At 42.9% G+C, this 25931-nt stretch overlaps 1 protein-coding gene across 1 annotated transcript in view; it reads right to left on the bottom strand.

Annotated features, from left to right (window-relative positions):
• Positions 1–937: 937 nt before the first annotated feature.
• The window catches only part of hnrnpll (heterogeneous nuclear ribonucleoprotein L like), a 35273-nt gene continuing 10279 nt past the window's right edge, over positions 938–25931 (bottom strand). The window contains exons 2-13 of the mRNA XM_088934431.1: positions 17331–17449; positions 15222–15459; positions 12814–12899; positions 11485–11581; positions 11317–11389; positions 7420–7491; positions 6906–7120; positions 6408–6529; positions 5939–6140; positions 5064–5121; positions 3900–3998; positions 938–1811 (exon numbers count right to left, since the gene is read on the bottom strand). Of these exons, the coding sequence (XP_088790557.1) occupies positions 1756–1811; positions 3900–3998; positions 5064–5121; positions 5939–6140; positions 6408–6529; positions 6906–7120; positions 7420–7491; positions 11317–11389; positions 11485–11581; positions 12814–12899; positions 15222–15459; positions 17331–17449 (1437 nt within the window). The 3' untranslated portion in view covers positions 938–1755. The remainder of the gene's footprint in view (positions 1812–3899; positions 3999–5063; positions 5122–5938; positions 6141–6407; positions 6530–6905; positions 7121–7419; positions 7492–11316; positions 11390–11484; positions 11582–12813; positions 12900–15221; positions 15460–17330; positions 17450–25931) is intronic.

Raw genomic sequence — 25931 nt, 5'->3', positions numbered from 1 at the left:
ATTGTTCCTGTTGTCTACATTAGTGTTGTCTGTTGTACTGTGTGTGTCCCGAGAGATCAGCGCGATTAAGAACTCCAATGTGTGTGTACATACTGTATGGCAATAAATTACTCAACAACTACAGTTGACACAAAAGAAACCCGCAGGCATTGGGTCACTCTACAAAGCCCTCATGATTTCATATGCTGCAGTTTCAGATTTGTAAATAAATGAACACTGATTATTTTTCACCAATGTCAGCACAGTCCTGGAACACCGAAGGGTCCTGCCAGTACCTGTAGGACTGTACCATAGTTTTTTTATACCAAGGCTTATTTATCTTAAATCACTTTTGCTTCCCGACAATCTAAGTCAAAACAGCCTGGGCCCAACATGCTCAGGACAATGTGGAGAAACAGCACTGTTACAAAAGTTAAAAACCGAAAGCTTAAGTTATACTTATGTGTATTTAATGGTGCATTGACAGTCGTCTAGTGATATTGTAAAACGCACAAAAGATAACTTGAAGCCAGAACACACCACGTAACCATTGCATAAAAAATGGTTGAGCTCTAGTGAATTACAGGCACATTTTAAATGAGTTAATTACCTGTTTCATGTGTTATTCAGTAAACACACGACTAGGTATTTAAATACTCTCTCTTTCCTAGCGTTAATCCCACATCAGCAGGGTCCGCTTGTCAGCACGCCCGTCTCCATTTGGTGGTTTGAACCAAATCTTTGAGCTGACGTTGCCATTAACTGCGACCGAGAAATACTCCAACTGGCGCGTCGCTCCGCCTGCCGTCGGAGTGGGAGGGGGGGGAGGAGAACAAAGTAATGTAGCCAATTCATAGAGGGGGATTATTAGGAGGCATGGCTGCTGGCAGGTATTTAAATGCTAAGATTTCAAATTAAAAGGCTGATCTGTAAGCACACAGAGATTAAAAAACACAACATGTTATCCAGCAAATGTTTAATGACTGTCATGCTTACATTGAGAACATGGCAATGTGCCAAATACAAACACCGAAACAGTGCACTGAAAACACTGACAACTACACGAACCATGAACTTTTATGTGTAAACATTGTACAAACACAGTCCCTAAAACTGATCAAAGTACCATCTCAAAAAAAAACATTTTCCTCTGTTAAAGTTAGACACCAGGTCTTAAATAAGTCTTCCCCAAGCCCCTCACCCCTCAAGTGCTATACACATTCATATATTACAATATGTCTAAATATTACAGCCTATAAACACGTTGTTCATTCAGGTACCAGATGAGTACAGCCAACTACTGGCATGAACTTGAAGGAGCTTTTATAACTTGGTAAATACACTGTTGACCACACGTCACTGACATCGATTCACACTTACAACACTCCTCCTCCTCCACCTCCTTGTGGGCAGCTTTCAGAACCATCAGCCGGCCAACATGTTGAACTAATCGCTTCAAATGCGCTTTAGCCTGTGAGGTTACTTGGATAAAACGAGACCTTTCCAACGGTCACCACATTCACGCCTGTTGCCTCGGAGTTCAGTTTGTTTCGGGAAAAAAAGAAAATCATCGTGACACAGAAATGACCTTCAGTGTTTTGCACTTTTGTGTGTATGTATTGTCCTCCTCTGCCTTCCCGGTCCGAGTGAGTTAATGAAGGCTGAGAAAAGGCCACTCCTAAGTCATCGCATTCCTTCCCAGGAGGGCTGCCTCTGGCTCTCCTGCAGCTTCTCCTTCTGTCTGACAAGGCCTGCTCAAGTGTGCCCCCTTCAGCTCTAGAGGTGGGAAGACGTGGAGAAGCACAGTTTCAAGGTGTAGGGATTGGAGCCATCTGCAAAATCAAATCCAGAACGTTAGCGCCGTGTTCAGAACATTTAACTCTTCCCGGTGCGTGAACGAATGGGTTATTAACAGAACATCTTATTTAAATAATGTTAAGCCGGTGCAAGACCTGAATGAAGACCCCACCCTTGTTCAACATCACCAGACAGATATGAGCCCTCTGCACTTTCGGAGCAACAGTGTAACATTTCAGTCTACGATTTCATTCACAAACTGCAAGCTGCTTTTAAAGCCTTACAGGTTCGCCTACATTCCAGACAGGAATCTGTTTCTGAGAACCACTGGTCCCGAAGGTGACTGATAACTGAATTATCTGTACTCACGGCCAGCTCGTAACACAAAACATTGCTAACCACAGCAAACTCTCGTCATCTGGACTGTACAAGGCATATGAAGACAGCCCATCCTCCTTATCCCAGTTTTCTGTCTGAATACTTTGGTCTTACTGCTTTAGGTGCCACTGCATTTTATGACCAGCTAGCAAGACAAAGTCCTTAACATTCACTATTTTGCATCAGCCAAAAATGGTCCTTTCTGCCTACTGCTATCACCTGCAAAGTACCCATTACTTTTTTCTCAAGGACTCATCTGAACACTAAATAAACATTTCAGATTAGCTGTGAAGAAACCCTTCATGTCCAACACTGAAGGACACTAAAAAATGACAACAGTAGGATTAGAACTGACAGATACAGAGTAGTATGTTATGGCAAAAACAGTTGCTCTTGCTTAAGTTGTGTGGATTCAGTCCTTCACATTCAGTAAAGACTGAAAAAAAACCAAACGTGGAAAAAGAAATACGTGGAAAACACCTGAATCTGCAAGCCTTTATCACAAAAACAGTTGGCTGAGACATCTCACCTTGGGAGGATTATTACAGTATTATTGTGAAAAATAAATGAATTCAACAGATGGCCAGCAGACAGCCCTAGCTGATTCCAAATAACTTCTGGTTACTGATTTGCCAACCGGATTCAAACAAATGGGCTGAAATCCAGATTGTTCTACTTAAAGAATACATCAGAGAATTTTATGTCTTAATGACAGTGTGCACAACTACAGAAATATCTTTTTTTTTTACAGTTTTCTTCTGTGTATTCCAATTAAACAAAAAACACACTTCTTTAACCAAATTATTCAAAAGGAGCTGGCTTACAGTGAAATGCACCCCTGTTGTTATGATAAGCACGCACTCAATAACTCCAGGTCAAAAGTCACTTCAGCATTGCTGAGTCACTCTTTACAGATACAGAAATTCTGTTTGATAAGTGACACACAGAGAACCAGAAATTTACCTCAGTCTTACACTTAAACATTCCTATACAGGTTTTACACAGCACATTTTGAGCACTCCCTCAATAAGAGCTTGATAAAGCCGTGTCATAATATCCTGGTGCACACCAAAATGTTTTGGCTGTCTGAGTAGGAACGTATGCTGTTGTGTTTTTTACAACAGGATTAACACCGACTTTCCAGTTAAGGCTGTCAGAGATGACTGTGCCAAGAGATTCACATGAATCATACTAGTCTACATTCTTACCCTTTATAACCCCTGGCTCTGCGAATGTACTTCTGGTATTGATGTTAATTTCTTTTGATTTTTTAAGCTTTAAGTTTAAAGTTTATTTTTAAAGCACAAACATTCTTGTAAGGAATTTATTTATGTTCAATTTTTATCATGTTCTTTGAAACTTGTCTCTTTTTGTTTCTTATTGCTGTTTCTCTTCACCCTGAAAAAAAGTTAAAAAATCTATATTGTCCCTGAAATCTTTCTAAATATAATTCAAATGATTGAGTATAGTCAATCATTAACTCAGCTTGAGTGTTCTTGCAGCTATTTTTATGGGTGGATATCTTACTTACACAGTATTAAAACCTACAGCACCAATCACGAGTCCTTCAGTAAAGGAAAGACACAAAACCATGTATGCATGAAATCAATGAAACTAGGCACGACATTTTCCGTCTGCACTATTATCGGAGCTTTTCTGGTATGACACAGAAGACTTCTAAAACCCCTGCAGTGCAGTAGGAAGGGAAAACTGCATCTCTCCCATTAATCTTTAAGGGTGCTTACTTGGTATTCTTATCTGGTAGTGATTGAGTACTGTCAGGACTTCCACAGCATCAGCCTTGGTGTCAAACTCCAACAACCCTGAGATCGTTTTGGAAGAGGCTGAAGAAAAAAAAGGAGAGATAAACATTGAGGCAAGGAAATGGAAATATAGCACAGCAGCACATCTAATTCCCTATGCATAGATTCTTCTTCCTACAGTGCACTGAACCCCATCTCCTTAGTGTCTGTCGTGTCTTTCTAAAGTGAGCATCAGTGCACTGACATTTTATTGGACAGATGAACAATGTTATGCTGATTAACATTTTAATATAGTGTTCTAGATGTTTGGATAGTTGTAATAAACTGCCATCAACAGGACAGATGAACAGGGGGACTACTGTGAATGTTGGAAGCAATACCAGCTGTACATCTGCAATGCACACCCTGTGCTAGGTGAGACGTTTGTGCAATTCTGCCCCAGTGTTTTGCAGAGAATGGACAGGCATGGTCCTGATCATCGGTGTCTGAGCCCTATGTACTACGTTCTATTCCAGCTCCTCCCAGCTGAATGGGGCTCAGTTCTGTAGTGTAACTGAGGTATGTCTTGATAATCAGGGCATTTTGATTTCTTTCTGTATTGATTTTCACCAGGTTTGACCAGGTTCAATTGCCTCATTGTCTGTATCCAACCAGCTCTCTCACTAATGTGGTGATTCAGAGCTTATGCAACACTCAAGTCACCTGAGATCAATGTCAGTGATGAATGATAGATTATTTAAAATGAAACAAAAAACACCTATATCCAGTCTATCAATATCCAAAAAATCTGTATACTTTTGTGAAATTGTGCAAGGATAATGTATGTTTTCCTGAAAACAGATCCCGGTGATAATGTCTGTATCTATTCACCAAAGATCACTCACTGGAATATGAACAGTGGGAGACACAGCGATATGGAAAATGTTGAAAAACCACCTTGAAATCAAATCAGTTTCCTAACATGGAAACACAAATTCCATCAGTGTGGAATATGATGGTCATAAAGTTATAATCTGACTATTGCAATAAACTAAAAAATGGCAAACAAAACAAGGTCAGGCTGAATAATAAGGCCTACAAACCTGCTTAAATATTAATCAATATAGTATATATAACCAATATAGTAGGAAAAGCTGGCATACTTACGTTTTGCATCAAACACCTTGAACTTGATAAAACCAGGCACATCATGTTCAGTACATAACTGGAAAAAAACAAGGGTCACTTGCTGAGACAAAGGAACAGTATCGTGCGTTATGTGTCAGGGTGCACAAGCTAGACCAATATGGGATACGCATTGTGCTTGCCATTCAGGTTACCTGGAGGTCAGTGCTTCGCTGAGCCACAGAGAAGAAAATTGGAGATAACAGTTCTGTTCAGCCACATATACCGAATTTCTTCCCTTTGAGTGGGTGAGTGGGAGGTACATACAGACTACTCAAATATAGAAATAAAATCACAAGCTCAGAGGTAAAAGTCTAGCTGTTCTTTAGGGTAATAGAGCAATACTATCCCAAAATGTTGGAAATACATATCTATGAACTTTATACTGTATGTTTACAACAGGTTGTGCTCTGGTCCACATGAAAATTCAACCAAGCTTTCAAATTGAAATCACAGCTTGGGATAAACCCGTGGGACCTTTTTAAGATGTTTAGCGAGGTAGCACTTTGTGAACTTCAAATATTAAAATTATTAGACGACATGTTTCCTCTTAAGTAAAGGAAAAAAGCGGTCATGGAAAATACTATTAAGAGGTCAAATAACCTTTAGATTTTTGCTCATGTCTGCTGATCGCCATGCGACGGGTCAGAGAATGTCTGACATGGTTGTAACTCCTTGAGATATTATGTTACAGAAACATGCATGAAAAGAAAACAGGTGAAATTCTCATAATGAGAGGAAATAAAAGCTTGTATGATGTGGTCCCAAGGGCAGCCAGTGTTGGAGCTGTGGATGGGCACTAGCGCTCGTCAGCCCCTGGTCACGGTCAGCGCCCAGCGGCGAGCGCGCGTGCTGACCTGCTGCAGCTCCTCCTCCGTGACGCAGGGCGGGACGTTGTAGAAGTGCAGGACGCAGGAAGGCGGCTGGATGATGTTCTTGGAGGCCTGTCCGGCGCTGGAGAACCGGTTGTTCCTGGTCATGGCGAAGTCCTTGTAGCTGCTCGTCCCGTCCTCCAGCTCAAAGACCTGGCTGGGGATGACCGCGTGCTGCTTCGAGACGCTGCAAGGGAAACGGCAGCTCAGCTCAGCGCGGTGTGGCCACGACCAGCCTGCCTCGTTCGCAAGTCCAGGGTCTCTTTCAGGAGTTCTGGTGGGTAGATGTGTCTATGCTGCAGTGTGCTGAACGCAAGGTGGAATATACTGAGAAATCAGAAGCTGCTACTAAGATACGTATGACTTCTGATCACCAGGATCAACAGGCCTCAGAGGCATGGAAGACATAACCTCATGTCAAGAAGTGCTGTGCACAGCAGTGGGAGACACCTACCACACGTTGAGCCTCTTTCCGAAGACCTTGATGCTGTTGAGGTGTGTGATGGCTCTGTCCACAGCGTACTCATCCCCCATTTCCACTAGGGCAGTGCCCGGGACGCTTTTCATGAACTTCACCTGCAAGTGAAGCGACCTCTCTCTGTTAGCTCTGGGCGGCCGTCAGAATGCGCAATGGCACTGGAGAAGTCCAATGCTTTTTATCGGGCAAGAGCTTGCGAAAACCCTTTGCACTGGTGCACTCTTTTTACTCACCTAAAAGGAATATAATTAGGAAGCTGTCTAAATGAGATACTGCAACTGAAAGCACCAGCATTTTCGTTCACATCTCGCTAAGGGCTGTAGTTTTAACACCATCAACAACATTAATAAATCTACGATCCACACTTCGGAAGTAACCCCTTCTCCTCTCATTTTGGTCAATGACCTTTCACTCCCCAGCCTCGTCTTGGCCGCTATTCTGCTGGGAAAGACCACCCAAGGCGAGCGCCCTCACCTTCTCGATGTTGCCATATAGGCAGAAGAGGTTAAAGACCCTGGCGCAGTTCATCTTGCTGAGGTGCAGGCCGCTCACCATGGCAACAGAGCTGGAGGAGTGGCCCATGTAGGAGGACGTCTGGGGCAGCGGGTAGGCCACCACCTCGGGGATGTCATGAGAGCTCATTTTATACCTGTTGTTACTGGGCAGAGGCAGCAGGGGGCAGTGTGACCCTGGAAAAAGAAGATGGCACGCTGACTGTCATTTCTGCTGGCTCACTGTAATTAATGCAAACTAGACACAAATAAGGGTGAGGTTCTCCAGAGCAATGCACATTGCATTTTAGAGAGCACACGAGTCTTACTCTTAAGAGACGAGTCCTGCTTAACATTTTAATTCTTTTTTTGCCTCAGATTAATTTTTCATGAAACCCATAAGCCACGTGGGCCATTATTCTCCAGTACTCCACGTGTTCTGAAGAGCAGGGATGCCGAGCTCCAAGGAAGAGTGACCGTGCTACAGTGGAACTCACCATATCCGTTATCACTGTAGGAGGAGGGATGTTCCCCCAGAATGGCCTGTCTTTGCCTTCCTTTTCCCCTTTCTGAAAAATTAAATAAAAAACATGAGCTGCCGAAGAAGACAGAAACGCATCAACACACGGACACTTATCAGATCTGTACATAGCTAGTAACTGGCATGCTTCGTGTTTTGGTGAAATGTGAGCAGCTAAACGAAAAACCTGCTTTTATATCTATTCTAGCTTCAGCCTCCAATTTCACCGACAGAACTCTGCAGAAACTCAATTTTGGCTGCTGGCTTCTCTAGAGACAAAGAAAGGATTAAAGGCCGTTTAAAGGTCATAATTAAAGTTTAAGGACCTCCAATGGCAAGGTAACCAAATAAACTGCAGCTTATCACATGACTACCCATCAAAGTCCATTTGATGGTGTCTGAATGTTATTCTCTTTCCACCAGCACACCACTTTTCATCTTTTTATCTTATTTTTTAAACTCGGCCTGCTTTTTAAGTAATGCATTTCTGTTCCTTTACCCCAAACACACCCCTCCCCCAGATAAAATAAAATAAACAATAAACAGCATTACGTTTGGTGCTCAGATCTCATAGTTAAGCTACTACAGTTAGCATATGCACCTAAGAAGCATGTTTACAGACTTGAGGGCCACAGCTCTAGTGTGCATTAGCAAAGAAAGGAGTACTGCAGCTAGTATACAGGCAAATACAGACCATGTGAAACCAAAATATGTTACACAGCATAGAGGAAAACAGACAATTTTCCACAGTAGTTTACATTTCATGATTTATCTCTCGTGTACATTACAATGGGGAAGAACAGTACCTGAGTAATACCACTACCGCCAACAGCAAGTTTCAAACAGGCCTTCTGTAAACTGGGCAAGGGCGGTTTCAGCACAAGCGAAAAACATCAACCTGTGTTACATGGTTGTACAGTCAGTACAGTCTAGGCAAATCAGTGCACAAACAGTCACAGATACAAGTGGAGCCACAGAATTGAATAAAGAGCCTGCTTTTCAAGCGGGCATTGCCAGTCATTTCCCAGCTCGTGAAAATCCACACTGCAAGACACTTGGTTTTAATTTGTTTTCTGAACTGCCTCCGGAAAGTGCTTGTGTTTAAAAATGTGGACCCCTGGCAACGAGGTGAATAGAGCACAAAGCAGCTTTTACATTAAATTTATCCCTGTACATCTTAAAGTCTTCATTTAATTTTATTTCATAGTGGTGTATTGGCAAATATTCCTACTACCCTCCTTTGTGGTAAACAGGTCACTACACTGGCAGGACCAATCTGTATGTTGTGAGATCTTGTGACTTTTACAATCATTAGCACTTTAGCTAAATGCAACAGTGCAGCTGCCAATCTGTTCAAAACTCAAAATGATTGTTACTCCCACAACGCGAGTGGGTTAAGGAGTACATAACCCGTCTTATCATTCAAGAAAAACCTACTGCCTCAACTACATCTGTGTTTAAAACAGTCTCCCACTGGCATTCCATACTGGTATATATACCTGTATTTTTCTTGTTCTGCTTATGCATCGCTGTTAATGAGCAGATTTTCTCAAACAGTGAAATAATTCACTAGTGAAATCTGAGGAAAAGAAAGGCAAGATTAAACACAGCAGACTGCTGCGCCAACATCATATTACTGATTCTGAGTCTGTATTCTGTACAGTATGTGTACCCCACTCAGGTGCTTTCTGTAAACAGTTAAAAAACAGTTAAAAAAAACTCTAAGCAGTGAGCGTTATACTTGGGTTTCAAGGATAAACAGAAAGTGCAGGAGGTTTTGGGAATCAAATCTAGTACAGGTGCGCTTCAAAAACATATTCGCTGTTAGTAAGCACCCCTCAGAGTTAGCTGAAAAACAATTTTGTACCAAAAACACTGCTTCAAAATTGAATTGAAAAAGTGTTTTCCATGGAGTAAAAAAAAAACTACTTCACAGTTTAAATTGTGGATGATCCTGCCTTTTAGGATCGAGAGCAGAGCCTTTAATCAATTCTGCATTGCTCCATTAACATTGGTTTCAGGTAAATTGTAAAATATTTTTTACCAACTTTTCATTTAAACTCAACATTGTACAGCTGCCTTGCAAACACCCGACCGCAACAAAGCTGACAGGTTTTTATGAATACAAACTAAATCCACTTGAGTTCAGCAGGATTCCACAATGAGTACAGAGGAAAGTGAGAGGCTGTTAGCCACCCCTGGCTTTCACAGAGCTTCAGTGTACTCCTCCTATGATGAAGGCATGCAAGAAATAAAGCTGTAATGTCAGTTCTTACTCTCAAATGAAATCATACACCTCATAAAGGAACAGTTGAAAATACATAAAGCTAACTGAATATGTATTCGTGTCTACAGTATATGTAAAAAAGGCAGATTTATCCTTACTGAAGACAGTATGGAAATACGTTTGTGTAGCTTTTACAACATTTTATATTAGTGAGGCATTACAGCTTTAAATACAGTATGGTAACCCAATCATCATTTCTATCTTAGGGGCTGAATCCCCAAGACACTAATGCTGATGGTTTTGCATATAAAAACCTTCACCTTTGACATGTAATTCACACAGTTCTCAGAGGCCTTATTGCAAACTACCCTTAGCAAAAAAAGTCAATAAAATGACTTGTATTTGTATTTTATCCTAGTGACACAGAACAGGTCATGTTATGAATACCGCTAATAACAATGCACAGTTATCCAGTCTTTTGGTTTTTCATTATGCTTTATTCTTCAGTTCCAGCTTCAGACTACATCATATTTATCTAGCATTGATACAACCTAGAAAATTCTACACCTTTCATAGCAACACTACACTGTTGTTGATTTAAAATAAATGTCTTTAACACAAGACTGAGTAAAAAGATGGCGGCTCAATAAAGCATGTTTAGCAAGATGACTGATCGTCCAAGAAGGTGGGAATTTAAGGCTGAAGCCCAGTCTGTCAGGAGGCAGCCCTCCTCGTACGGGGAGTTTCCTTCCTTACGTGGCGTGTTGAGGCGGTGCATGCAGTCAGGATGAATGGGAGGTCTGAGCTCGCTCACGCACAGGGCTGGTTGTGAGTGCATGTTGCTGTGCAGAGTCTGCCTGGCTGCAGTCCCTTCTGAATCCATCTCAACCTCTGTTCCCCTCTCTCCTCTCCTCAGTGTGGCAGCGTGCAGGCAGTGCAGTCTGGACTATGTGCTCAATCAGTCCTAATTCAGCCTCTTGGAACCTGAGCGTGTTGCTTGGAGAAACTGTGTGCTGGCTTGTCTGTATGCCTGAGTTCCGCTTTGACTTTTTTCCATTACACCAAGCAGTGGGGGCAGCTAAAGTCACAGAGCAGGCTACACGTTTTTAACCTACAGCAGGGGGTGGCCAGAAACAGCTTACATTGCTCGGACTTTATTACTTGCTATCATTACTGAACAAAAAGAATAGCGCAGTGGTTCACCTTGGCACATTACAGAAACAATTTTAATACTTCTCGGAGCACTAGGATATCCAAGAATTCAGCCTCATTTTGACTGACGCAGGCAAAACTAGAAAAAAAAAACAGGTAAATTTCACTGCCTGTGAGCTCCCAGCATGACTGGCAAGGGCAGACCAAATAAAAAATCTTCAAAGAACCACTACAGGGGTGAGAAACATTTTATTTCTTGCCCGTTTCTCTCCCTCTACCACTACTTTAATCCAATTTTTAAAAAAATATGCCTTCTCCGAGCAGACATCCTGAAGGGTTCTTTAAGAGTGGTTTTGACTGCGTCAGACGTACAAATAATTTTGCTCGTGTCTGCAGGCTGTGTCTTTTGGCCTGCCTAACCTGCTGCTTCTCTAAGCAAACAGAACGCACTGAAGCACAGACGGACAAGAGCACAGCGAAGAAAAAGACTCTTACCTCGTCTAACCAAATAGGGTTTAGTGTAGTCCCAACTATCATTATCATTTCTTATTACGTTAAGGCGGGTTGGCTACAGGGAAAACAAAAACAAAATTTGCTGTACAGCATATCTGTTTCCAAGAGAAATCGGACACATGAGTGAAACTGGAAGGGTGGAATAATTACCCGGGCATACTCGATTTTCAGCGTGCAGCACCCAGCGTATATATCTGCTCCATTGAGGGCTGCCTTTGCTTTCTGAGCACTTTGGACTGATTCAAATGTAGATTTGGAGGTTAAGGAGTAGTTGTGACCCGGCAAATACTACAGCAGGTAACACACAGCCCCTGTCAGCGCGATTTACTCCTGAGGAGAAGGAGTGCACTTTGCAACTGAGAGGTTAACTAAACGAGCAGGCAACAGGAGAGAAGACTCTGTCAAGGGCAATGCCAAAAGAGCGCGAAGCACAGCACGAAAACACACGCCAATTTAAAAAAACGCAATGATGGTACTCGATTAACGGCTAGCGATTGAACATGCTGAGTAACGCCTAGATCACACCAGCCAGGGAAAGAAGCCGAGCAAAGCTCATGTTTCCCTAGATAACAAGCATTTTGCAATAAAAGGGGGGAGTGGGGTGTGTCCCTCAGTTAATATACTGACCATGTGCGCGCTTGTCCCAGGGCCCACTGCCACAGCTGATGTCAAAGACCCCTGCCGAGAACTTGCCCGCATTCACTGGCCCAGACACGGTCCAACGAGAAAAATCATCACTAATTCACTCCCGCGCTACCTACTTGCTGGCGTTGAACCGGACAAAAGGAAACGACTTTAGCTCAAGTCCCACTTACAGGGGGGCAAGGACCTAGGCACCTCCTGGACTCTCCTCTCTCCAGAGACGCCGAGACGCAGCCTGTGCCCTCTGTGCGTGGTGCAGCGGCAACACCACAGCAGCAGAAGCTTCGCTTTTCCTGTCCTTCTTGCTTCACAGCACATCAGCAGGCTCTCACAGTCGTAACTCGGCAAAGACGGCCTGTGGTTACACGTCTGGCTGGAGAGGGTCCCGAACCTCACAGAGAAGAGCTTATCTCCCACAACTTCAGAGGGCCGGGGGGGGGGGGGGGGGGGGTGCTATGAGTAATTGAACGCATCCCATAATGAGCCTTATGACTGAACATCTAAAAAGGTTCCCGATCTAAAAGGAATCTAAAGTTGTATAGCACAAGCTCCATAAAATATGAAGAAATAAGGTGGTTTACGGTGAGCTTCCACATTAATGCGCGTGTGGTGGTATTAACCTCCCAGTATTCAGCCAGGTGTTCAACGGCTCCTTTTCAGGAAGTCTAAATGTGCACCTGGTGTGGCGGTAAGACAGAAGATCTGACCCACCAGGGGAAGTGGGAGCTCACTGCACCTCTCGGCTCCCCCTAAGCTAGAAGAAGGGGTCCCAGTTCAGCTGCCCACCTGCACGGCCCACCGTTCTGGCCCCGGACAGGGGTATGGCAAAAAGGATATTCCACCATGGCTTGGATCCCGTTCCGCTTGAATATGACAATCCGCAGGACGTTTCCGATGGGGTTACACACTGTGTATAAGACATCCTGCGGGGAGAAACAAAATCGGGCTGAAAACATCGACAACAGCAGACCTCACGTAATCAAAGCCAATCAAACAAACCCGCCAATTGTAGACCAAGCTAAGAGAAAAAAAAAACAAGGGGTTTGATCACCAATGAGCTTTTTTGTATCCAACTTGATTTTCATAACATTTTAGGTATAACTGTCTGTCAAACCCCAAAATTGTGGTGAAATAGATTTCTTGCCTACTGTAACTAGAAATTATATTATTAGAAAAAATAATTTTTCCGTGTGCACGACATTTTTATTAGCACCAGCACCATATTTTTACACTGCTTTCTCATCATACTTGTACTATTATCGACTGTGCACGTGCATGGATTTGCACGAAACGTCTGCAGAGGGAAATGAAAGAGTTGTCTTCAGAGATGGATCCTTACACAGCAGCTGAGAGACAGGTGGAGGGAGTCGTGTCTTTGAAAGGTTCGTCATAGCTGCATTGCAGTCTGGCTGCCCAAATTACAAATCTGTTGGGTTTTAGATCTAAGGTGTCTAAGCCAAGAATTGAAAATTCAGGGTGAAGAGTTTAAGCAGTATTTCTTTCTTTTTTTTGCAGAAGAGAAGGTTTACTCCTCAGCACTGGCAGAACTGACTCACTGTCTAATGGAGTGGTCCATGTTTGCATTCATACTGCCGTGAAGTGACTGTGCTGATCCAGAGCACTAGATCTAATGAGCCACGACGTGGTGAAAAGTAACGTGCTGTAAAACTGTTGGGCAGAGACATATTTATACAGAACAGTTCTATCAGAACCTGTCACCACAATCTGCAGAAATCTACTTCAAGACAAAACACTAGGACTACACAAGCCCCACATCTGCACAAGGGCTCTATGCATGTAAGAGATGAATCTCATGACAGAGAGTTACAATTGATGTAATTGTTGGACTAATCAGCATAGTGCGAAGTGGGGGAGTTCCCTGCTCTCCAACTCCTGTACTTAATTAAATTCAATCGCTGGCAACTACAAGCACACTGTTGTGCTCTTCTTTTCTTAAGAGTGGTCACAGATTGCTTCATGTATAATAGTTGTTTGGGAAAACATCTTTGTAAAAAGATCTAGTAAACGGTGCAATATAGATTTACAGTATACAGTATATAGGCATATCCTGCAATTATGTGGGATTAAGATCATGGCATGTTTCCTGAAGATAATATGTGCAGAATGTTTACTTTGGACTTACTGTAAGTATGTTAGAAGGAACAATGTAACATGCATACACTTACACATGAATGTGACAGACCTAAATAATGTATATTTAATAGTTTAAAAGAAAAGCCATTGCAGTAGTGCAAGGTATCTTCAAAATGGCCTCCAATTTCACTGTATCATACTCCATTGTCACTAAGTTTAGTTTTTTTGGAATTTAAATCTAAACTTAGGGGTGGAAGTAGTTCAAGTGGGTAGCTGTGTAGGCCCTTCAGGTGAAGAAGGCCCCACAGCCGAAATGTTGTGTTTCTTTTCCTCACTTTTCATCATGGAATAAATGTTTATTTGTTCCTAAACACAGGGGCTGTTGAGTGCTGTTCTTGTCAGAGGAATCACTAGAAATGTTATCATTGTGAATAAGAATTATTTCTGAAAACAGGAAAAACAAATTATAAAAATATGGTTGAGTGATCACAGCATCATATCTGTGGTTTCACAGCAAGAAACGGACCATTCAAAATCCTGCATTTCTGATTTGTCACACAAGGTTTTCACTTTTGTTTTTTTATTTCGAAATGACATTTCCACTAACAAAGCACTCAGAGCCTTCTGCTCTGCAGAGTTTTCAGCCAAAGCGTATTTTTCTGATTGTTCCAAAAGAAAAACAAAATGTTATTTTAGGTTTTTTTCAGAAAGGAAAGATCTTAACAGTTTTAAGTAATTGGTTTACTGTCGCTGAGGAAATGAAAACCTCACTTCTTTGCTTAGAAAAAAAAACCTCAGTCTACCAATGTGAACGTTTCTTAAAGCCGTGGAAAAAAAAAAACTGGAACACCTGCCCTCCTGGATGTTTTTCCACCTCTGCATAGGGGACATTTCAATATGACAATTTAGAACAGGAGGTTGCTCTTTGAAAACTCGCTCTGTTGCTAAAAATGTCATCCTCTTTAGTGAGCCTTAGTTCAAGTGCAGCAGGCCGATTCTTCCAAGACGGTTCACACATGGGGTGTCTGCGCTTGGCTGAGGTTCACACATGGGGTGTCTGCGCTAGGCTGCAAAACTATGAGATAAGGGCTGAGCACTTCGAAGTCGGAATCCGCTCCCAGAAAGTGGGAGCAGACCGCAAATCTCCTTACCGTCGTGATGGGGTACAGCGGGTTCTGGATGGACAGCAGCAGCACCTTGTTGCCGCTGTTGGGGTTGTCGGAGTTCGTGGGTCTGGTGATCCTCTTGCTGGTGGAGTAGTTGAAGAAGGCCTGCTGCCCCGCGATGTAGACGGCCTCGTTGGCTCCACAGGCGACACACTTATCGGCGCTCTCCAGGCCCTCGAACTCCACCAGGGCCTGCCGCTTGAAGGGCATCATCATCACATAGCTGGGGAAACAAAACGAGAAGAGGCGGCCTGCTGACTCCTGTTTCCATTACAGGGTAGACTTCACTTCACAGGCGTTACACCAGAAAGTGAGAAGCCATCTTCAAAAGTGACAGGGTATGCAATATCATTTGAAATTATTAACTCCTTCCCCCCATCCGTAAAATCTGTAGCTTGTTTCTGGCTGCATTTGTGTAGCTTATTTTAAATGGTTTTAAAGCAGGTAAGAGGATGGTGGGTGAAGACAAGAGGGAGATGCTTGTCTGAACTACATTTCCCAAGCAGCAGCAGCAGCAGAGGATGATCTGCCATCCTCCATCACTTGACCAATTGTCTCCCTCCAATTCTTAAAAACCAGGAAGCAGTGCCTACCAGTTGGCCGTTGACCTCTGCTCTTTAGATAAAGAGCAGAGCCTCTGTTATGCACGGCAACACTGGGAGATGGGAGAGCCGCGAGGAGATGGCCAATAGACAAAAAATTGTGAAGCATGAGTTTTTATTTTTGGCAGAATTTTGTTTTAGTGCTGAGAGTGTAGCTGCCTATTTATATTTATAGTATGGGGTAAGTAGTACAGTTAGAGCACCGCTAGAGATATTTTCTTTCGCTTTGTGGTCTTCTGGTTTGTTTTCCCTCACGCTCTAAAGTAAGGTGCACTATTTCTTACCTTGCTGCATCTGTGCGTCTGTTTACCGAGACATGCTTATAAACAGCGCTACACTGCTACAGCACACCACCCCCTAGTAATCCATCACCTGTAGCCCACACAGTCAAGTCATCCTTCACTTGAAACACACAGCCACGGTATTTTATACTGTTGTGAGAAAATAATAAACATGGAAAAAAGTTCTGGTCGTTCTAGCAACAAGACCTGAATGTTGCCCGTGTTACCTATAAATAATGTGTAGACTTCCTGTGTTAGGGTAAAATAGTTACCATTCTATTCTACCGTCATGAAGAGTAAATTCTTGCAAATAAAAAAATCTGCAACAAACTTCAGTGACGTTCTCTGAAGCACTGTGTCCAAACGAAAAAGAAAGGCTTGTCATTAATTAAAGAGCATGTCTGACATTGGAACTGATGTTCAATTGAATCATTTGATAACGTAGTCCAGATCAGAAACAAGAAAAAAATTAAAGAGGCACAAGAGTATGAGACTTTATCTTCCAGTTATATAAACCAGAATGCTCTGTAGGACTATTATTTAAAACAACACTCATCCTTCTAGTTTCTAAGCACTTTATGCATTGATTAGTAGCAGCACAGAAAAAATACTTCAGGGTATCAAAAAAGACACAGTGCAAAATGATGGTTATCTAGCACAATCTGCTGTGACCTCAAAAGTATGCACTCTTGATCACAGCGATTAAAAAAATGAAGTGAAAGAAACCTGCAGAAAACATTCTTCTGTGTTGCACTTGAAAAAAAATAATTAGGTTAAGAAAATGCTTGGAGGCATAATTGCCATGAAAACTCTGAATGCTGATTTCTATACTGCGCTAAAAAGAGTTCAATTTAAACTGCTGAAAGAATTGATTTAGATGCTAGAAAAAAAATCTTTGAATATATGTCATTTAGAGCCATATGCACGTGATATTTTTCTGTACTTTTTGATAAGCCGTTAGAGGATTGAAAACGCATTTTTAAAAAATTACAAAAGGAATCCTCTGTATTTCTTACATTTTTATTTCAGTTATAACACAGCAGATTTAGTTATATCATATCTATTAAATTGTAATTAGATGTGTAATAAACCAGCCTATTTTAAGTGGTTTCCCTCATTTTCAAACCGCAGGCCACCCCCAGGTTTGCCAGGGTTTACAGCTCATGAAAGCAGAATGCAACGTGAAGATGCCAAGCAAACCGTCGTCTTACCATATGGTCCCAAACTTCTCCAGGGCCTCGACCAGGTCGGCCTCCACCACAGACTCGCACAGCCCGCGGACGTGCACCACGGGGGAGGGGGCGATCCGGTGGGCATCGTCCCCGTCGTCCTGCGGGCAGAAGACACAGTGGCCCAGAGGTCAGTCGGGACCTGGCGGGGACCGGACCCCTGTCCGCGCAGCCAAGGGGGAGCAACGCCCCCAGGAAAACGCACGTTTCTGACACGTACAGTCCAGGCGCCCCGTTATTGAACGACTTGATTATCTTGAATTTAGCCCTTCCAGTGTTTCCTTCTGACAGCTGTAAAATGCCTTAACAGTGTCCACAACACCCTTTTAAACTTTCTACAAGTAAACGCAACAAAGCCAAAGGACATTTATCCTGCACGATCTTCCCTATTCTTATTCAAATGATACAGGAGAAATAGCATAACCACAAAACAAACAGTTCTAAAAAAGAATGAATGACTGATAGGCCAAACCCACTGAAGGCTTTTTTTATTTACAGCAGCAATAACAAATATAAACTAACTTTTTTTAAAATACATTCAAAATCTAGGAGAGAAATCTTTGACACCATACGTTGTTTCAAAAAGCAAAGCCTGGAAGACCCATTTTCTTTTTCTAAACCTTCAAAAGAAGCTGAAGGGAAGATGCATCTAAGAATCATTTCTCCGAGCAGTTTTTAGTCAGCGGCTTTGAAAGGAGATCTCACATGACACTATGCAGCAAATGTGATGCTTATTTAACGAGTCAGATTTTTAAAATAGCCGTCACAAAATTATACAATCACTGGTTCTAAAGCAAGTAAGAGAATTAAAGTATTTACAGACACATTGAAGAAATATGTACAGTATATGGAGTTTTTGGTTTTATTTTTTTTTTAAATGGCACTTACATACTGCACGTCCATTTCCTGAAATGGATATGTAGGCCTACAGCCTGCAGTTGTCAGAAATGAGGTAAGGTTAATAGAACTGCTGTCTGCGACTAGGACAGACACATTCCTGTAGGCCTTTTGTTACCTTAAATGTCAGTAACTGCAATTCTGCTCTGCTGGAATCCAAGAAACTTCACTTGAAGAGCCTGAAGCCCATTCAGAATACCATGTCAAACCTACCAATTCTGTCACCTTAGAGCTCTGGTTCCTGTGAAGCTCTGTTCTACCATGAACTGACTGTTCATTAAAAAGCCACCCAGCACTTTGGCAGCCACACAGAACTGCAGGAGGAGCTGCTTTCTGTCAGGTAGTTCTAGCACAGGATCGGGAAGCTCTGAGCCAAGAATATAAATGTATCCATGGTGCCCGGAGTTGTTATTTGAAAAAGAAACGAAGATTTTTTTCCCAAATCTCCAGCACAGTACAAACATTCCAGGACCATCGTACACCAATTTATTACATTTCACCTAGGTACAGTATGAATGATAACTCTGTGGAAGGTTACCAAACCTCCCCAATCTTCAGAAAACAACACACAAGAGGAAATGCTGACAAAAATACAGCAAACCAGAGTGATAAAAATTGTACCTAAAAATATATACCACAATATTTTAGATGGTGCAGATACACAATGTGCAATATATACCATAGTACAATAGCAAAGCTTATATTATTTGTACTTGTAACTCTGTTGTAACTGGATGCTTAGTACACATGATAGCCAGAACACATGACATTTTTCAGCAGAATTCTGAGGCTGAGAAATACATCTGAAGATGCCAATAAGCTTTTGAAAAACACATTTCAGATGCAGATACCAAATAAGACGAAGAAAACTGCCGTTAAAAAATGACGGCAACTTCATTCTACATATAGGCACCTCGTTTATGAATGTGTCTTATTCACAGTGATTCAGAAGTAACCACGTAAATCCAGTCAAATCAGAACTTGAGAATTTGGCGTGTTTGTGCTCACAAACACAGGAAGAAGGAATGAGGAAGGGCAGTTCATCACCCACACATGCAATAAGTGTGGAAGACAAGGCTCTGGAAACTCGAATCATCTTGTGTGCTGTTAACACAAGCCGAGATACATCTTCAGTGCGCAAAAGGGCAACCAAAGCTTTTCATGCAGGGGCCATACATGACATTACACTTCCCCTTACTGCACAGCACAGAGCCACCGCCCTAAAATTGTGTCCAGTTGTGCACAGTTTGGGTCACTGCTGAAAAGATAATGATAGTTCTGAAGGCTGGATGAACTCAGCCTTCTGTGAATGGAGAAGACTAAGAGGGGGCCTCATACCACGTATTCAAAATCCTTAAAGACCCTGACAAAAGTCCAGCCAGCTCTTTTCTTCAGAATGAGCAGTGGAAGACAAACCAGATGAAGAAATGAGATAACATGTGGGACTGCATTTATACTGAGAATAGGTGGCACTTCTTAACCCAAACTATGTTGTTGAAGCTGACATCCTGGCTGCCGACAAGAAAAGTCTGGATAAGACAATCAGGTCAGTTAGCTACTAATTAGCACAAAAAAAATAAAGAGATGGGTCGAATAGTCTCCTCTCGTTTTTTATTTGTTCTTCTAAAGGAATCCCATAACTACACAACAGCAAGGAAGAAGACATGCACAAACAGGCACGAGCACCTTCCAAATGAAATAAACATCCACTTTGCCCAGCCCTTAGTGTGGCCTACTAGGAGTTTTTTTCCCAGGACTCACGATTACAGAGCGAACACCAGCTGAAACACCAAGCCAGGCAAGCCTTTTGGTCCTGCGCACGTCTGCAAGCACAATGCGATCTGGGGGGCAGTCTTCTTCACCGAGACCACCACTGCCACACTAAGATCACTCTGCTTGCTCACTGGAAGAGAACTGCAAGCCGGGTTCTCAAAAAAACAAGGCTCCCTCAGCTCTCTGCACCGCGTGCACATGTTGGGCAGCCCAGTGCACCGGACAAACACTTTTGATCACATCGCCGGAGGTGGTGAGAACTTCACAGTAAGTGTCAAACGACGTGATTCAGTTTAAGCCACTCGACAGCAACTCACACAGATCAATGCCACGGCAACGCTGCGTCGCCATAGCAACCATGGAATTTTCTGAGACATGCAATTTTGTATTTATGTGACAAAGGACAAGAAATCACGTGAGTCAAAAGCATGTATGTCTAATCCCCTTCCTGGGTTTAATCATTGAAGGTGATCGCACCAAGATCATCTAAAAAGGGTTACCCAACTTTCTGATTCTTATGCTTCTTAATGCAGATTAATTCTTTCTCACACTGCATTGGAAGGAAAACCTAATGGACACGTTTTAGATCCATCTTAATTTATGAAAAAATACAGCTGATGAATTATCCAAGAATAAGAAAACTCTTTAAATGGGAGCAAGATAATTCCATAGCTACACACCTCACTTAAAAATGTTTCTTATCTTTTTTAGTATCTTATCCACAGTGATTTGGAAGAAACCTCATAAATCCTGACAAAGCAGAACCTCAAAGAATTTGGGTGTGTTTGAGCTCGCAGATACAGAAATGAGGATCACTAAGATGAAAGAACACAGCAAAACGTTTTTTAGTGTTTGACAGCTCTGCATTCTGTAAGGGCTCAGGGTTTGATGCAGTTTTGCAATATCAAAGACATTAAAGGCACAGTAGAGCTGATTAATACATCAGTGAGGGAAAAGTGCGCATCCTACAGTTGATGTCCCTATAACAAAGCTGCAGTCAGTATGCCCCCGAGGGCAGTTACCTGGAGAACTATACAAAACGTGGCCATACTAAAGGTTAAGGGTGTGTGACCCGAAATGATTTGTCAGTTACTTTTTTGCAAAACGGATCCCCACGTACTTTCTTCGAGTATCATCGCAAAGTTAATATCTTTCAAAAGCGATGAGACTGCTGTTAAATTGTTCATTCTTGCAATGGAAACATCCGCTTTTCTCAGAGTGCTAGGATATCTGCTCATTGCAGGTTTGCACTCTGGAGCGTGCATCGCCCACATATGCGGTCGGAAAACAATAAAACACGACGCCGTTTTGTAAAAAAAAAATATATATATCACAGGCTTTTCTAAAAAAAAACTGGGCGGGATAAACGTACAATTCTTCGCACGTTAAATTAAAGTGAACTCCAAAGCAGGCTCATTTTAACTACAGTCATGTACCGCGGGCTCCCTACAACTTGCTGAGGCAAGAGCTTTGTGTCTTGTTTTCGGCGTCACAAAACCGCCAAGAAACCGTGCTTGCGAGGCGTGCAAAGCAGAAACATCGTCATCTCTTGCACAGACAAAGAAGGGTTGCTTCGTATTTGGAAGGGCGCGGAGGGCTCGTGCGTGGCAAGATAAAGGAGACCCTCCTGTTATTTTTAGCAAGCAGGTGACATTCAAGGAGTGGCTCAGAAGATGTAGGCCAAGTGGTGAAAAGGTCACGCCCGGGTGCAGCGACACCACATCCAGTAAGAAATGAGGAAGGCGTGAGGGCTCCAGAAAGAGCCAGCCTCCCTCGTGCAGCCAGGACTTGGAAGGGAGAGCGAGGGATGGCCGAGACTGGAAGCCTATCCTGTCCTATCCTATCCTGTGTTTTTTACTTCTCGGGCTTCAGCCCGTGGGACCAAAACTTCTGTCTTCAGATGTTCTGTTTTCATTTTTAGCCGCCCCTTTCAGGAACCTAAGCAAAACATCCTGTAAAAGCGAAATACATTTCTGGAGAATTTCTACTCAGCAAAGGATGGGGACGAGAATGAAAACACAGGCCCCTAATTTGTGTGGATTTCCGTTTGTTGGCCTCGTGGAGAGATATGATTCAGCCCCACCCCCCACCCCCACGCGATCGCCTGACATTAAAAACAAACATGCACGCTGGTTAACCCTGGAATTAACAGGTTTGATAAAAAGCCGCAATATCACATGATCAATCCCCAGGCTAACGTCTACCTGATCAAAAAGAATCATAGGACTCTGTCTTGCCACTTCCATGCCTTGATGTTCCCCCACTCTGAAATGATTTACAAATAAGACATACAGTGAGGCTCAAGACAGGAGCTGAGTTGGTGTGCGTTAGTTGCAAGGGAATGAGGGAAAGTTATATTCTATGCCTAAAAGCAAAAGGCCCACAATTAAAACAGGCTGAACAGACTAAATGCTTTCTACTTTTCAACCTCTGACTGTTCCCAAAACATATACTTGCAACTTTGACGATCGCATTTGGTTAAGAGCAAGGTAGCAATACCAACAGCTGGGAAGCATTTTTCTCATCTGAGCTTTTCTTGTGGAACTCTACATGTTAATATTACACACCACTTCCTGTGCTCGGCCCTTAAGAGCATCATTGCTGAACCACAAAGCACGCAGAGTGACATCCACGTGCACACCAACAGGCCTCACGCCATCAAGTCCAAAACGTCTTCAGTGCTTCAGTTGAACTCGGGCAGAAAAAAAGCAACACTGATTACATTCAGAACACTGTTCTTTGTACTACCTTCATCTTTCATTACCACTGTCACTCTAAGATTTCGATACAGTTCAACGTCATCCAATGATCTTTATATGTACAATACCTAGGAAAATATTTTGGACTGCAACATTCTTACCTAAATGTTGTTAGTTATAAGAGTTTTGATTACAAGTCCCATCAGTCTTCTAATACAATAACAGAAATTAAATGGAGTTTGTAACTAAACTCAGCTGTCAGTAATTTGCAATCACTCCTGACGTCATTTCCTCTCCTAAAACAGTATAAATACTGTACATGATCCCCTTCTCTCCTTCACATACTGTACCTCCAGCCCATCTCCCCCTCTGCAGCTGCCCCTGGGTCACCCCTCACTCTGCAGGGGGTCCCAGCCTCCTCGTCCCCTGGCCAGGAGGTCGGCCCTCAGCCAAGAGGGGTTCAGCCAAATTTTCACTCAATACTTCATAATCCTTTCGATACACTTAATTCTTGGGTGTTGTTGTTCCTAATGAAATCTGGTTTTAAATAAGAAACATAAAGTCCCTTGACTAAGTCTGTATTATATTGATCTTATGTTCTATCAGACTGTGCCCAGGATGAAAACATTAATTACAGGGCCATGAAGCTATATCAGCACGAGGCTTCAAACCCTGCGCTGAACGTCTCGGCTGCCCCTCTCTGCTGTTGCACCATCGTCCCCATGGGAGCAGTGAACTGTAAAGCGTTCGGTTACTGGCTGTTTACAAGAAAGCCTGTGGCTTATCTATAAAATCTTCGTAGTCTCTGAATATGTTCCAGCCTGCAAGGAGAAAGATTTACATACGATAACACTGAACCCGTACAGAATGGAAACAGCAGGAGCAGCTAAAACGTGCTCGACAGCCATCAGGTTCAGGCAGATCCGTGTACCACAGAAATGAAAAACATCAAGACGAGAAATGACGGCTCAGCCTCCAGCCTGACCATAATCCAGTATTTCTGGAGGCACCGGAGTCGGGCCGCTGTGTGTCACGGCCCCAGACAGGGGATAAAACACATCCCCTGGGGGACACATTTTGTGGACTCTAACTGGGGGTATAGCCCCCACCCTCAACAGCCCTTTGGGAATGTGCTCTGAATGGCTCAAAACCAGCTTCAGGGGCTCCAACTACCTCAGCTGCACCACTTAGTCTCCACTCTGCGAGAACAGGCATACTTCTGCACCACGGGATCCCGCGCTGAATATTACACTACACCTGTTTCTCTACAAAGCGACTTGCACGTACGCACAGATCTTTGCAGTGTTAGGCTACAAAACAGATCAGGCTTGCTGAGCCCTGTATTATTCAGTTTCACGTGAATAATCCAGGATCTTAACTACCAGGTTTTATGGGGTTCTTCTTTCTGCTGTTGGACGGCCACAGAGACGGTGGCAAATTCCTCTGCTGCACCACAGAAACAGGCCAGAGGTGTTTTACACCCGTGTGATGCAGAGGCAGGCCGAAAAACAAAGCCCCAAGGCCCAGATGTGTGAGACTGGGAGACGAGCTGCACGAGATGGGTGAAAATGCGGACCGCAGCTGCCTGCGAGGGCACCTCAAAGCAAGCGAGGACCCTTTCCCATCTGGGATGACGCTGTTGAGTGGAACACGGCATAAATACGGACAACTGGTGCTCTGGGCAGGGTGGGGGGGGGGGGGCACAGTCGCTCAATGCAAAGTACATCTGAACACAGAGCCGCCAGAAGGAAGGCAGCTGCAATACAGTCAAGTGGGAGGCGAAAAATAAGAATGAACAGTGCCCGGAGACAGATCCATTTGAAATCAGGAGACAATGAAACTGATTTCAAAAGACAAGGTTTCCAATGGAGTTCAGACTTCACCCAAGGGGGGGGACGAATCCCTGCCTGTCTTGTTCTCCACAGCACTCCGTCTTCTTCTATTATGAGCTCCTTAGCAGGGATCTGAATTACGTGATACTGCGCGTATACTGAAATGCAGTACCGTATAGCGGCAACCCCACTTTCTTGTGTTGTGCAAATGCATCTACAGTACAGTACACTGTAGTCATCTCAGATCACAAGGGCAGAGCACACAGGACACCGACAACGAGGGTGCACTTCCTTTGCAGAAGAGGTCCTGCCGATTACATATAATTCAGTAACAAGCTCTTCCTCCCTCAAAAGCAATATAAGTTGTTTTCAATTGTTATAAGAAATTGTTAGAGTAAGTACGGCATGCAAGATTCCTGTAATATTCATTATCCATCTCACGTAATCAGTGTTTAAATTTAAACAGATCTGCTTAACTTCCTTGCAATATAATAAATGTTTTTGGTTACAGACACTTGAGCAGGGCAGACAAGGCATTTTCTCAAACATTAGGCACACTGCTCGTTAATTCTCCCATGCTGAACTCAATTATGACAAAGTATACGGAAAGAGGCTTTGAAATTCATGTGAGCAGTTCACACAGAACTATCCATTGTGCGACAATACATTAGCACGCCACATTAATTCCGCAGCGCCGCACAGTTCCGTAACACAAGACCGTCAGAAAGCTGGACTGCTCTCCCAGAGAACCCACTGAGCTAATGTTATACAGTATCTACTAAAACATGGCACAGCTATAGAGTTTTCCTCTAAACCAAGGAAAAACACATGGAATGCTGTAGAAAGCTACTGTAGCCCACAGGTACACTCCAATATGGCTTGAGATCTATACAATAAAAACAGCTTTTAAATAAATCATTAACAGACAGGCCTAAACAACAGTTAAAAATGCATCATTTGATTATCTTACTGAGCAAGCTCATACACAGCAGTTCAAAGTCGAGACAGAGACAGAAAGGCGGGTCTGAGGTTGCTCTGGTTAGCAAATTAAGGACTTTATTAAGGGAAGATGGGTATTACCTGGAGATGGGTCACAGGACAGGTGAACTGAGTCATTGACAAGCATGGGGAACACAGGAATCTCTCTGCATTCTCAGTTACTTAACCTCTTTGGTAGCATTGCTCTGCAGCCCAGGTGCCTCTAATGATGATGACTCCAGACCTGCCTCAAATTTTATTCCTGTACTACAGCAAGCAATAAAGCTTTTTATTATGTCTATTGTGACTACTGTGCATTCAGACAATGTCTTTTCTTTCATGCAAAGTAGTGTAAACATATTATAGTTCTAGTCCAGTACTATACTCTACAATTTCTCCTTTGT

This window comes from Atractosteus spatula, chromosome 15, assembly GCF_055471065.1.
Source record: "Atractosteus spatula isolate fAtrSpa1 chromosome 15, fAtrSpa1.hap1, whole genome shotgun sequence".
Taxonomy (NCBI): Eukaryota; Metazoa; Chordata; class Actinopteri; order Semionotiformes; family Lepisosteidae; genus Atractosteus; species Atractosteus spatula.
Note: the sequence above shows the minus strand (reverse complement) of the source record. Positions and strands in the feature narration are given on the sequence as shown.